At 37.3% G+C, this 12974-nt stretch overlaps 1 protein-coding gene across 1 annotated transcript in view; it reads right to left on the minus strand.

The window, feature by feature from the left end:
- LOC108677039 (organic cation transporter protein) overlaps positions 1–12974 on the minus strand; it is a 17231-nt gene continuing 4257 nt past the window's right edge. The window contains exons 3-11 of the mRNA XM_047881371.1: positions 12349–12452; positions 10489–10643; positions 8187–8355; positions 7460–7607; positions 6428–6645; positions 5851–6027; positions 3936–4008; positions 3406–3542; positions 1–2181 (exon numbers count right to left, since the gene is read on the minus strand). Coding sequence (XP_047737327.1) covers positions 2094–2181; positions 3406–3542; positions 3936–4008; positions 5851–6027; positions 6428–6645; positions 7460–7607; positions 8187–8355; positions 10489–10643; positions 12349–12452 — 1269 coding nt within the window. The 3' untranslated portion in view covers positions 1–2093. The remainder of the gene's footprint in view (positions 2182–3405; positions 3543–3935; positions 4009–5850; positions 6028–6427; positions 6646–7459; positions 7608–8186; positions 8356–10488; positions 10644–12348; positions 12453–12974) is intronic.

Genomic DNA, 12974 nt, shown 5'->3' on the forward strand with positions numbered 1-12974 from the left:
TTGATGAATCATATTTTACTATAATTTACAAATTAAATATTCTAATGAACGAAAGCAAGCAAAGTCTAATACATCACAAATTTTTGCCCACAAGGTTGACCAGGAAAGAGCAGCATGCGATACGGAATGAACAGTCAGTGTCTGAACACAAGAAAACAACCGAGCTCAATAGTGGTACATGACTACAAAAATATATAGAAAAAGATCTCGTTCGAGATATACATTCCATATAATAAAGACGTTCACTTGAACGGGTAATGAAGAAACGTTCGAAATAGGAACTCTTCAGAACCCCAATGAAGTTCAGAACTGACACAAGCTCGACTTGCTACAATCAAGTACCAAAGTTCATTTAAATTATAGAAGAATTAATAAGGAAGTAACAATTAACTATTATTCAATAATACCAGTAATTGGATAAATAGTTCGAACACACTTGAAGGCAAAATATTACTAACTAAATTGTTATCGTCTTCTTTATTATTACAACATGAGATAAGGCAGAATAGATATAATTGTTATGCACAACACGGAGTAGTTTCGAGGTATGGATAGTATTGGTACAAGGTGCAGTAGCTACAAGATCATCAAACAATAAGAAATATTGCCCGAAGCATAGAGAATTTCTGTATTAAATGCTACACGAGAACGAATTCATGAAAAATACATCAAACTAATCTATTATTCCAGCAGCATTTAAAGGAATAACGATTGCAGTATTAATTTAACAGCGTATAACACTTAATAAGGCACTCACACAAGTAGAGCATTAGGATAAATCACTCGTAGAAACTTCATTTAACCTATGCAAGTGAGGAAAAACATTATCGATTAGGATTCACATGGAACGGTGATAGTCTTCATGATAGTCCTATCAATAATGGGAATTATTGTGTACAAATAAATATATTGTAACTTTATATCACTTCCAGGATGATTCAACTTGAGCTGTCGAGTAACGAACTCGAGTTTTTGTACTTAACAACCTAAATTTAATTTTAAATTGAGAACTTGGAATTTTTCACCTAATATTTGAGCTTCAATTGGGCAGAAATTCCACGAACTTGAAGGAGCATTTAGATTCAATCGCAGCCACACACCAGAGCGAATAACAGTGACTCTTCACAGCATTCATCCTCTTCACAGCATTCATCCTCTTCACAGCATTCATCCTCTTCACAGCATTCATCCTCTTCACAGCATTCATCCTCTTCACAGCATTTATCCTCTTCACAGCATTTATACTCTTCACAGCATTTATCCTCTTCACAGCATTTATCCTCTTCACAGCATTTATACTCTTCACAGCATTTATCCTCTTCACAGCATTTATCCTCTTCACAGCATTTATACTCTTCACAGCATTTATCCTCTTCACAGCATTCATCACCATGAGTATAATAAAGCTCAAGATTAGTCCAATTGCCAGGATAGAAAATGAACTGAAAAACAAAGGTGGGCCGCACTGGAATCTGCGAGTATGTTGGTCAAGTGGAACGCATATATATTTTAATCGGTAAATGTATCTAGCCTCTTTCCATTAAACATTTAGCCTACTGAACGAACTCCAGCATCAATGAACATTTAAGAAATTATATGCAGTTTATCACATTGACCAGAATTTTATTTTAATTCTGCGCAGCGCGTTCAATGTTTGAAGTATTCATGAACTGCCCGATTAAATCAACAGACTCCACTTTAAAGGCCAAGCAAGCTATTAGGACTCATACAGGTAAAACTTTCTCTACATGCGCCCTGAAATAATTGTTCAGTAAGAGATGTAGATATGAGTGAGGAACAACGTAGCCTCAGAATACTACTTGAGGATGATAAGACAAAGAAAATCTGTTCTACGTTAATTTTTTCACGATAAACTGGGAATGCATTTTGATTGAGTACAGAACAGACAATAGGATAACAAGAGAGTAAAACTGCCAAACTAGCTTACATGAATTGAACAAAGCAAGCAACAATAATGAACAACACTCAATAATTGAGTAGTATTGGTCCAATAATCAGTTATATGTGTAACAAGTAACTCCACATTGACCGAGTTTATTATCTTATTTCTAGAAATATTTATTTAAAAAATATCAAAGTTGGTGGCCTTGCTGGTGCTGCAGGAGTGGGGTAGTGTCGCTGTCGTCGCTGTTCATGGAGACAGGGCCTGGAGCGACGCGCCTGCGAATATAAATGTGTTACTTAAGATCTTGAGTCACATGTATTACTTGAGATCTTCAGTAGCAAGTTACTTAAGATCTTAAGTTACATGTCTTATTTGAAATCTTCTGTAGCAAGTTACTTGAGATCTTAAGTTACATGTCTTATTTGAGATCTTCTGTAGCAAGTTACTTGAGATCTTAAGTTACATGTCTTATTTGAGATCTTCTGTAGCAAGTTACTTGAGATCTTGAGTCAAATGCATTATTTGAGATCTTCAGTAGCAAGCTGAAGATCTTAAGTCGAATTTTAGAGAGTTACTTAAGATCTTGAGTCAAATGTCTTATTTGAGATCTTCAGTAGCAAGCTGAACATCTCAAATCGAATGTTAGAGAGTTACTTAAGATCTCAAGTCAAATGTCTTATTTGACATCTTAAGTAGCAAGCTTTTAACGTTCCCGTACTGAACACCCAGAGAAATGAACGAAACTTGTACAAACAGCGAAGAACTAATTGCCCTTTGTTACCCAGTTCGGCACAGCAGTACGGTGTATCAGCGCTACGGGCAAGAAGTGGGTCAATATTCGGACAACATGACCCATTAATTTTTCTGAGTGATAGGAAAAAATTCGCACCTTCACAGGAAGGTTTTAGATCAATCATCATTGTATGAGAAGGGATAGAATGATTAACATGGGACTGCCAACTTATGCAATATAGTACCGAGATCCTCGATAGATACTATCGTCAGTTATGCCAAATTTTAAAAAACCTCTTTGCTTGTCCCATTATTATGCCGTTTTTTACTTTTATTTACTTTTAGACGGTAAATAATTTTTGGATACTTTTAGACGGTATAAACTTTTTGGATATTGTTAGACGGTAGTTAATTTTTTCATACTTTTAGACAGTAAATACTTTTTGTATACTTTTAGACCGTAAATACTTTTTGGATACTTTAAGATGGTAAATACTTTTTGGATACTTTTAGATGGTGAATACTTTTTGGATACTTTTAGATGGTAGATACTTTTTGGATACTTTTAGACGGTAAATACTTTTTGGATACTTTTAGACGGTAAATACTTTTTGGATACTTTTAGACGGTAAATACATTTTGGATACTTTTAGATGGTAAACACTTTTTGGATACTTTTAGACGGTAAATACATTTTGGATACTTGTAGACGGTAAATACTTGTAGACGGTAAATAGCCAAGAAGGCAATGGACACAGCGAGCTGACCTGCCAACACGCATGGCGTCATCGAGCGTGTCGGGCAGCGCTGCACCGCGCGTCTCCGGCAGCGCCATGACAGTTGTAGAGGCGAGGGCGCTCAGCACAGCGAAGATGATCATGGGCAGCGGGATGTATAGGGTCTTCTGGAACAGCGTAAAGATGGTGANGGGTGATAGTATAGTGTATAGAGGGTGAGAATAGTGGCTGGTAGTATAGTGTATAGAGGGTGAGAATGGTGGGTGATAGTATACTGTATAACAGTATAGGGGATGAGAATAGTGGGTGATGGTATAGTGTGTAGAGGGTGACACTGGTGGGTGACGACAGTGTTTAGATAATGATAATGGTGGGTGATAACAGTGTTCAGATGGTAAGAATGGTGGTGACAGTAAGCTTCAGATGGTGAGAATACATCTTCTCTTCAGGCTTGTTTGCTAAGAGTTGTAAAAAATGAAATAAACGTCGTAGGCAAAACATGGAAGTTTACACGTCACAAAATAAAAAGATCTAAGAACCAATCAGCAGGCACGACTCACGAGGTCGTCGGAGAAAGGAGCTAGCATGGCGCCCAGTCTAGCCACCGTGGAGCATATCCCCAGCACCGTGTTCCTGCAGTACGTAAAATCTTACTTTAAATAATAATAATAATAATAATAATAATAATAGCGGTTTCAACGTTTAGTAGGCCGTAGGCCTACTACTTTATCTTTATAGAAAACGTTTCGGAGACTAGCTCCATCGTCAGTTCGTAGAATCTAGAATCACAAATATCTTAATCTTACTTTAAAGATAGATATTGTCGTATTAATTGTGGTTACATTCATGTGTAAACAAATCTTATTTTTGCAATTAAATCTCATTCTAAATTTCTAAATATATTAATTACATTAATTCTAAATTCGGAACGAAACTGTCAACTTAATGCACGCCATGCTTCCCCGACAGCCGCGTATGAATGTATTGTGAAATATAAGTTTAAAATGAAGTTAATAAAGTAATTATACAGAGAAGGAACAATTTTTTATCATTTTTGAGACAAAAATAATGCCTGGCTTAAGAAGCAAATATAATGACAAAAAACACAAGTCTGGTGCCATGTGCATCGCAAGTTTATAAAAATAGTGCCAGGGGTGAAGATATAACAAGTAATTCATAATTTCTTTGGTATAAACACACAGATGAAGAATTCTAAGCCGTTTTATTTCACAAGCCTTGCTGTTAGACAGATATGCAGGAGATGTTGACTGGCCTTTACGCAACAGGTCGAATTGCACATCAGTCGTACAAAAATGACAGTGAGGTAGCCTTATAAATTTATTTTTCTCAAAGGCGCATTATTACCCTGTGAGCGATGAGAAGCAGTCATTCCCAAATTTATTTGCTTCTAAATATTCACGTGTAGGATTTTAAAATGTCTTCTCTGCCGGATTTTTCACATGTTCACAAAAATGTACGAGACCGCACGCTTCGAGTAGTCGACTCGTACACACAACAGTTGAATCTGTAGACTGCTGGGCGTGACGTAGCTAGCCAAGATCAGCAGTTGCTTTGGTTTAGTTAGGCAGTTGTTAGTTGACCGTGACAATGAGCAGTCAGCTGAGAGCAATGAAGGCAGACAAAACTGTTTCAATTACTGTCTACCATTCCTCTTCAGTAAAATATCTCGATTTCATACTGAACTCGTCAGCTAAATATCTCGATTTCATACTGAACCTGTCAGCTAAATATCTCGATTTCATACTGAACTCGTCAGCTAAATATCTCGATTTCATGCTGAACCTGTCAGCTAAATATCTCGATCTCGTACTGAACCTGTATGCTAGGCACTTCAATCACGCAATGAACTCCTCTGCTACACATCTTGATTTCATACTGAACTCATCAACTAAATATCTCGATCTCGTACAGAAGTGGTCAGCTAATTATCTCGATTTCATACTGAACTTGTAAGCTATACTTCTTGATCTCGTACAGAAGTGGTCAGCTAATTATCTCGATTTCATACTGAACTTGTAAGCTATACTTCTCGATCTCGTACAGAACTCGTCAGCTAATTATCTCGATTTCATACTGAACTTGTAAGCTATACTTCTTGATCTCGTACAGAACTGGTCAGCTAAGCATCACAATCTCGTATTGAACGAGTGACCCGGGTACAGCGATCTCAGCAGAATACTATGAGTGAGCGGGAACAGCTGCAATAGAAGAAAATTATAACTCAGTACTCACTGCACTGAGTGACAGAGAGCGCATTTTCTCGTCGACGAAAACATGAAGTCACGGACAGACAGACAGACAGACAGACGAACAGACAGACGAAGAGACGGACGGACAGACAGACAGACGGACGAACAGACGGACGAACAGACGGACATGGCGAGCTCAATATTGCATTTTTTCATAAGTGAGAAAATGCGCTAAAAAGTGCAAAGTTCAACTAGAAAGATATACGCTTGGCACGGACCGTAGACAGCAGCCGCGACCGCACATCCGAGGGCAGCGGTGACGAAGGAGAGGGCGAGGGCGGGTCGGCGGCCCCAGCAGCGCATGAGGAGCCACGCCGCTGTGTAGCCCGGCAGCTCTACCAGCGCTGACAACATGAACTGCACGTATGGCCGCGTGCTGCTGCTGCACGTGGTACGAGTACTCAGATTATCTAATCATTAATATAATTTTTGTTACTCATCACAATCGCTGCACGAGGTACGAGTACTCAGATTATCTAATCTTTAATATCATTTGTTTTACTCATCACAATTAGTATATACGTTGCCAATTAGTGTACACGGGTGTAAGTTAAGACCTATGTGGCCAATGATGTCTAACGCATGCTGCTGCTGCACGTGGTACGAGTACTCAGATTATCTAGTCTTCAATATCATTTGTATTACTCATCCCAATCAGTGTATATGTTGCCCATCAGCGTACATGGTATAAGTTAATACCTATATGACCATTGCTGTCTGATGCTGGAGAGTTTTCTGAGATTATAGGGATGACATAATATGCGAAGGTGACAAGCACCCACCTGCTGCTAGAAGGGGCGAGGTTGGTTGCCGTGAAAGAGAGTCCGTAATACACGAAGGTGATTACAATCCAGGCGACCTGGCAGGACAGCAGACGCAGACACAGGAGGGGTGTGCGCAGCACTTCTATCACTCTGCTGTCAGCTGGGGGTGGCTCGTGCCTCGACTCGCGAGACCGTGAGCTGCCAGCCAAAAGTTCTTCAGACTCGGCGTCGCCTTCCTGGACATGAAATATATATCTATCAGTAATAGATTTCGAAGGTACAATTTGTTCTAAATGTTTGAATTAAAGGTTCTTCGCCTCAATGTCACGCGAATCTACTTTGATGCCCAATGAAAAATTCTTAGGCAATAATTGGTACCTATTCTTATCTGGGACTATTTTACTCAAACAGTTCAGAATGCTACGCTGACATAAGAATTAATCTCTGAAGGTTTGAGGTATTGATCATCTTAAATGTGCATGTTGTTTGTGATCGTGCAAATTGAATGACATTATTAATGTCCAATCTTGAAAAAGAACACCATAAGCTAATTAACTTTCACCGGCATACCCAAGAATAGACAAGATAGCAGGAACATACTAATGCAGGTTAGCAACTCACATTATTTGGTTTCAATTATTTTCTACTGTTCTTCAAGGTAATGACAAATAATCATACACGGTCGATATAAAATAAACTATTCGTCAAAAACAAAGGATTCTATATAGGTAAATGTTGTTGTTGTTGTTGTTGTGGTTCCCCGGTCTCATTTTTACAAGAGACCCCCCTCGCGCAAGTACGACGCCACCAACAGGGGGTCACTCCAGAGCTATCTGGGTATATGTAGTAGGAATCTGCAGCTACAGCTAATATTTATGATAGTAAACAAATGGAGGTAAGTTAAACGGGCGTGCGTCGCTGTAGGACGTCGTCGTTGGATATAAAACAAACTATTCGTCAAAAACAAAGGCTTCTATCGGGGTATATGTAGTAGGAATCTGCAGCTAAAGCTAATATTTATGATAGTAAACAAATGGGTGTAAGTTTTACGGGCGTGCGTCGCTGTAGGACGTCGTCGTCAGGAGCAGGGCTGGGAGGCAGCGTCTTGTGGTTGACACGAGCGATGTGCTCCATGACCTCGCGGGCCTCAGCGTCACGGCCGCGTGACAGCAGCCAGCGCGGCGACTCCGGCACTACGCTGTCACAAGGTCATCAACATTACACCAGGCAAATGATGTTTAAACAATTTTTAATTAGGTTTATTCAAAATACGTTTAATTTAACATCAGAGGTCTGATGGGATTTAACTTCATGCCGTGTAGTATTAAAATAAGATGGCTAAAATAGGTAATTTTGAAGTTGACAACTAATCTTATAATCTTTCCTTAATAATCTTATCAATAAAATACTAAGCACCTTTCCAATTGATACTACATTACAGGGAAATGACTAATCTGTTTATTTGAGAAATGAAACGGAAAGGAAAATTACGGGTATAATTTCTATCATTTCCTTAACAAGAAAATAATAGAGCCATTGAAAAAATTATAATTGAACACCACTATAACTCAAAATGCACAGAAAATTACTACTATAAACTGCTATAAATAATTCTTCATCTTCACTCTTGAGGCCCAAAAAAATGTCATCATCTTAGCATCAAGTTCATGTACAAAATACAAAAATAAATGTTTTTAGTCACTTATTGACTTCAAATTCAATATATAAAAAACTCCAACATTTTATTCAAAAAACACAAATGTCAAAATAAATTTACAAGCCATAGAGGATGCCAGCAGTGAGAGGAGCAGAAATAATGAGCTGCAACATACGCCACTTCCTGAAGTAGAGGCCAATGCAACCAAGCATGACCTCGCCCAGAGCAAACACATACTGGCCCAGCATGCCGCACAGCTCCCGGTACTCTGCACCTACCAGCTCCAGACCTGCACAACACAGCCAGTGTTATGAAGTTATGAACTGCACGAAATTACACAAGACCTGCACAATACAGCCAGTGTTATGAACTGCAAGTTACACAAGACCTGCACAACACAGCCAGTGTTATGAACTGCAAGTTACACAAGACCTGCACAACACAGCCAGTGTTCGCGACTCCTAGAAATTACACAAGATGTAGCATTCAAGAAATGTTGGGGACTCCCAGAAGTCACACAAGATGTATACCAAGAATAACTAAAAACCCTAAACCTATCACAAGGTGTATATATGCAATGGGCTTCTAAGCTACAACTCAGACATTTTGCATCTAACATAGTTTTCTGTAGGTATAGATTATGAAAAGTGAGCTGGTCCCATCTTACCCCAGTGGGGTAAGATGGGACCAGGCATGGGGTAAGACAGGACCAACTGGCAATTCTTATGTTACAAGGTTTTTAATAAAAGTACAAATCTGATATTCAATATTATCAATCTAGAAACACATTATTTGATTAAACCACCACTAGTTACTGTTTTGTGTTGCGGGAAGTCAACTCTAATATCAGTCACATTGGAGTTTTTGTCATGAGAAAACTTTGTTAAGCATAGTAATAGTGGGTTGGCTTTGGTTCATTGTAGAGCACTGCTAAATGCTTCATGTATATTCTATTAGTGTCATTGTCTGAAAATTTATCAAATTGGTAAAAAACCAATGGATGATAACTTAAGTGTCAGACGTCATGTGTTTTCTTGCTAACTGCATTTGTGGTGCACTTCTAATGTAGCCCATGCCCTCTTACAGAGTTGTGATAATAACTATTTTTCATGTTTCACACAATGATTTTTCCCCCAGCCAATCTTGAACATAGTTCTGCAGCTCACTAATGGGAAGAGACAACCCTATTTTCTATGTCCCTTTGATGCAATTTAAAATAGTGCACTAAATTTCTCTAATTAAAAAAGCTAACAAGTTATAATGAAGTTTGAGCCATAGATCAAATTTTTGACCAAAATACTCTATGTATTGCACAATAATATATTCATTTAAAAACTATTTTTGATAAACTGTACCTAGGGTAATAGAGGACCATTTGTGGGGGAAGACAGGACCATTTGTGGGGTAAGATAGGACCACTTGTGGGGTAAAACAGGATCATTTAGTGGTCCCGTCTTACCCCATGTCCGGTCCTTTTTTACCCCATTTTAGAATAGATGTCAGGCAGTGATGGTAGCAGGTAAGAATACCTAGTATGTTTCAAAAGTTGCTTATTACTTGAGGTTACCTGCCTACATCCACAAACCTGGTCAAAAAATTTTTTGTCATTAGACAGAGCTTATTTCCCAAACAGGGTTAACTATTTTGTGACCCTTCTTTACATAGGTTTTCTTCAAAAATTAGCCAGAAATTCATTATTTGCAGAAGAGAGTTGCCACAAACACTGAAATGACAGGCAATGATTGCTCTAACATATTCTTTTGTCAAATCAAATTCAGTGCAATTAGAAGGCACGCCATGGGCTGGTCCTTTCTTACCCCATGAAGGCTGTGATCCTGTCTTACCCCATTTGACTAATTTTTTTTTATCAGTGACAAGGAAATGTTGGGGACTTCCAGAAGTCACACAAGATGTAGCATTCAAGAAATGTTCGGGACTTCCAGAAGTCACACAAGATGTAGCATTCAAGAAATTTTGGGGACTTCCAGCCTTCCAGGAATTACACAAGAAGTAGCATTCAAGATATTAAGGCTTAGAGTTGGAAAAAAAATGAAATCATAAATTAGACCTAAAAGTTTGATTAGTATAGTCCATTTCAGAAAAACTTTTACAGTTATCTGAGCACCGGGAGATAAAAATGAAGACATTTTTTCTTCCATTTAATTGTTTTCAAAAGTCAATGGCAATCAAAACAAGGTTCAACAATGAGCAACAAAAAGGTCAATATTTAAAAGTTTCATATAGTATATCATACATCTACTGTACAGCATCATATAGTGACTAAACCAATGATGAATATTGAGGTAACTGCATGCAATTAGAAATTTTTGTCTCCTTGAGTTCTTCATTTAAGCTCTAGTCAACTTAGATTTTTGAGACTTACGGTAAGCTCTAGTTAACTCTAGAGATGATGATCACATACCTAGAACAAATGCAGTCTGGAACACTCCTGATGAGGACAGAGCAAAGATGAACCTTGTTAGGTTGAAGACAACAATGTTTGGTGAGAGCGCAGTGGCCACCCCACTCAGAGCCATCAATACCAAATTAAGCAAGATGACAAAACGACGACCAAACCTGCAAAATTATGAACATGACACCCAAGCTATAAAGTTGTTGATGCTGTTAGTGCTGCTACGATTCATTCCGTATATGATATTCCGGCCTCTCTTTTTATTTGCTTATAATACTTATAAACCAATATAGGCACTTTGCTTCCTAAAGATATTAAAGAATCATAAGGATTCTTACATTATGGATGATTTGAATCAATTTTCATAACTCATAATTTGCAAACAATTCCACATGTTTTGCTACCAAAAAAAATGATTTGTTGGTGAATTGATTTTGTACCAGTGTAACCATTAAGGTGGAGTGTTTTTTCTTTCAACCTTTGCAAGCTCAGTTTTACAATAGTGTGGTAAAGTTGTAGATTTGCTAATAAGTGATGTGTGCAAAATATCAGACCACTAGGTTGAATTTTTTCATGATTTGAGGGTAGTTTAAAAAAAATAAAACTAGCATATGTAGGAATAACTTCAATAAAATTCAGATTCATTTTTAGCAGTTACAATGGGCAGAAATAATCATAAAAACATTTTTAGAATACTATATGTTCCAAGTACCAAAGCTCTCAATCAATTAAAATTTAAATAAGTACAATCATCATACAAGACAACATGACTTAAATAAGTACGTACAATTAAACATAGGTACGTACCTACATGACATAATTACTTAAAGGATACAAAAACAGAGAGTTCCATCCCTGGCAATATATGCATTTTATACAACAAACCCATAACCAGTCAAAACTACCAAACATATATTATATAAATATATATGCCACACAGCATGTTTCTAATGATGGCACGATTCTCCATTTTTTTTATGGAATACATCTCAAAGGTATCAACATGTTTCCAGTTGTTATTATATAGGTCAAGTATTTTGTAATTCAATTTATTACATATATTCAATATTACAATATATTTCAATATTGTGTTATTGAATTACATATATTCAATATGTAATTCAGTAACACTTGACCCAATTAAAATGGTACGAAATTACAAGCCATCCTGTAAGCTTACAGATGCAGAAAAAATGCTATATTGCTGCTGATATGAAGCTTGCAGTGGACAAGGTCGTTGTAAATGCTCAATGGCATGTTTATGAATATGGTAATATCACATCAATAATACGGTAATGAATGAACATGGTGATATCATATCAATAAAGGATAAACAAGTAAAAAACACAGAAAATGTCATTTATTCTACATCTACATCATCTACAATGAAAGAGGAGGACATCAGAGCACTGTTAGCAATAGATGAGTACACTCTGCATGCTTCAAACATTTTAAAATTGAGTTTTATTTCAAGTGTCCCAGATTACCCCGTTCTTAGGGGTAATTTGGGACGGTTTTATCTTGCGTCTGGCACCTTACGAAGAGCATTTGGAATTTTTTTGAAGATGCCATTTGATAGCCCTTGCAAGGAGCTACAAAATGAGCCTAAACTTAATTATGAAATGTTTCATGGTAAAAAGTTAATAACAAAAAATGTTCAAAACCGTCCCTTATTACCCCGTTTGATGGTATGCTAATTTTTTATATTTTTGAAAATTTAAAACAACCATCAAATCATGAAGAAATCAAACTAGCGGTCTGATATTTTGCATGCATGTTTTTTTGTAAAACCCACAACTTTTATGCACTATTGTGAAACCGTGCTCCTAAAAGTCGAGAAAATGCTCCACCCCAGTAACCATATCTCACCAGTCAGCAATGATGCCCCAGAGAAAGGCTCCCACCAGGACACCAGCAAAGAAGATGCTTTGTGAAGCTTCAGCAAGCCAGCCATTTTCACATGTCAGGTTAAACTGCAATAACAGAATTGAATAAAAAAACAGTTGAATTATTACACTGGATAGTCATTAGAACCTATGTCATACAACAAATTTAAGCACATACCGACAACTGGGGTGACTTTGGCCACCAGGGGTGACTTCGGCCACCACTACAGCAAAAACAAATGGCAGCAAAACAAAATAATAAACATTAGCCAAAGTGACTGGGATGACTTTGGCCACCAAGGTGACTTTGGAATATGTTATTATTTTGTTTTGCTGCTATTGTTTTCTGTTGTAGTGGTGGCCAAAGTCACCCCAGTTGATGGTATTTAAAATTTGATTGTTAATTTTATTTGTTGGCATAGGCAACAATTTTAAAATTTTGAAATAAATACAAATTTTTTGATAGTTTTGGTTGAATGTAATTAGTTTTTAGTTCCTGTTTTGTCAGGATTACAAAATTGACATTTTCGCATAAAAATATTAACAAACTTTTATTGAAAATCATTACTACAAAAGTTCACTATTGTGTAATATACCTGTAATAAACCT

Source organism: Hyalella azteca, unplaced genomic scaffold (genome assembly GCF_000764305.2).
Source record: "Hyalella azteca isolate HAZT.00-mixed unplaced genomic scaffold, Hazt_2.0.2 contig7741, whole genome shotgun sequence".
Taxonomy (NCBI): domain Eukaryota; kingdom Metazoa; phylum Arthropoda; class Malacostraca; order Amphipoda; family Hyalellidae; genus Hyalella; species Hyalella azteca.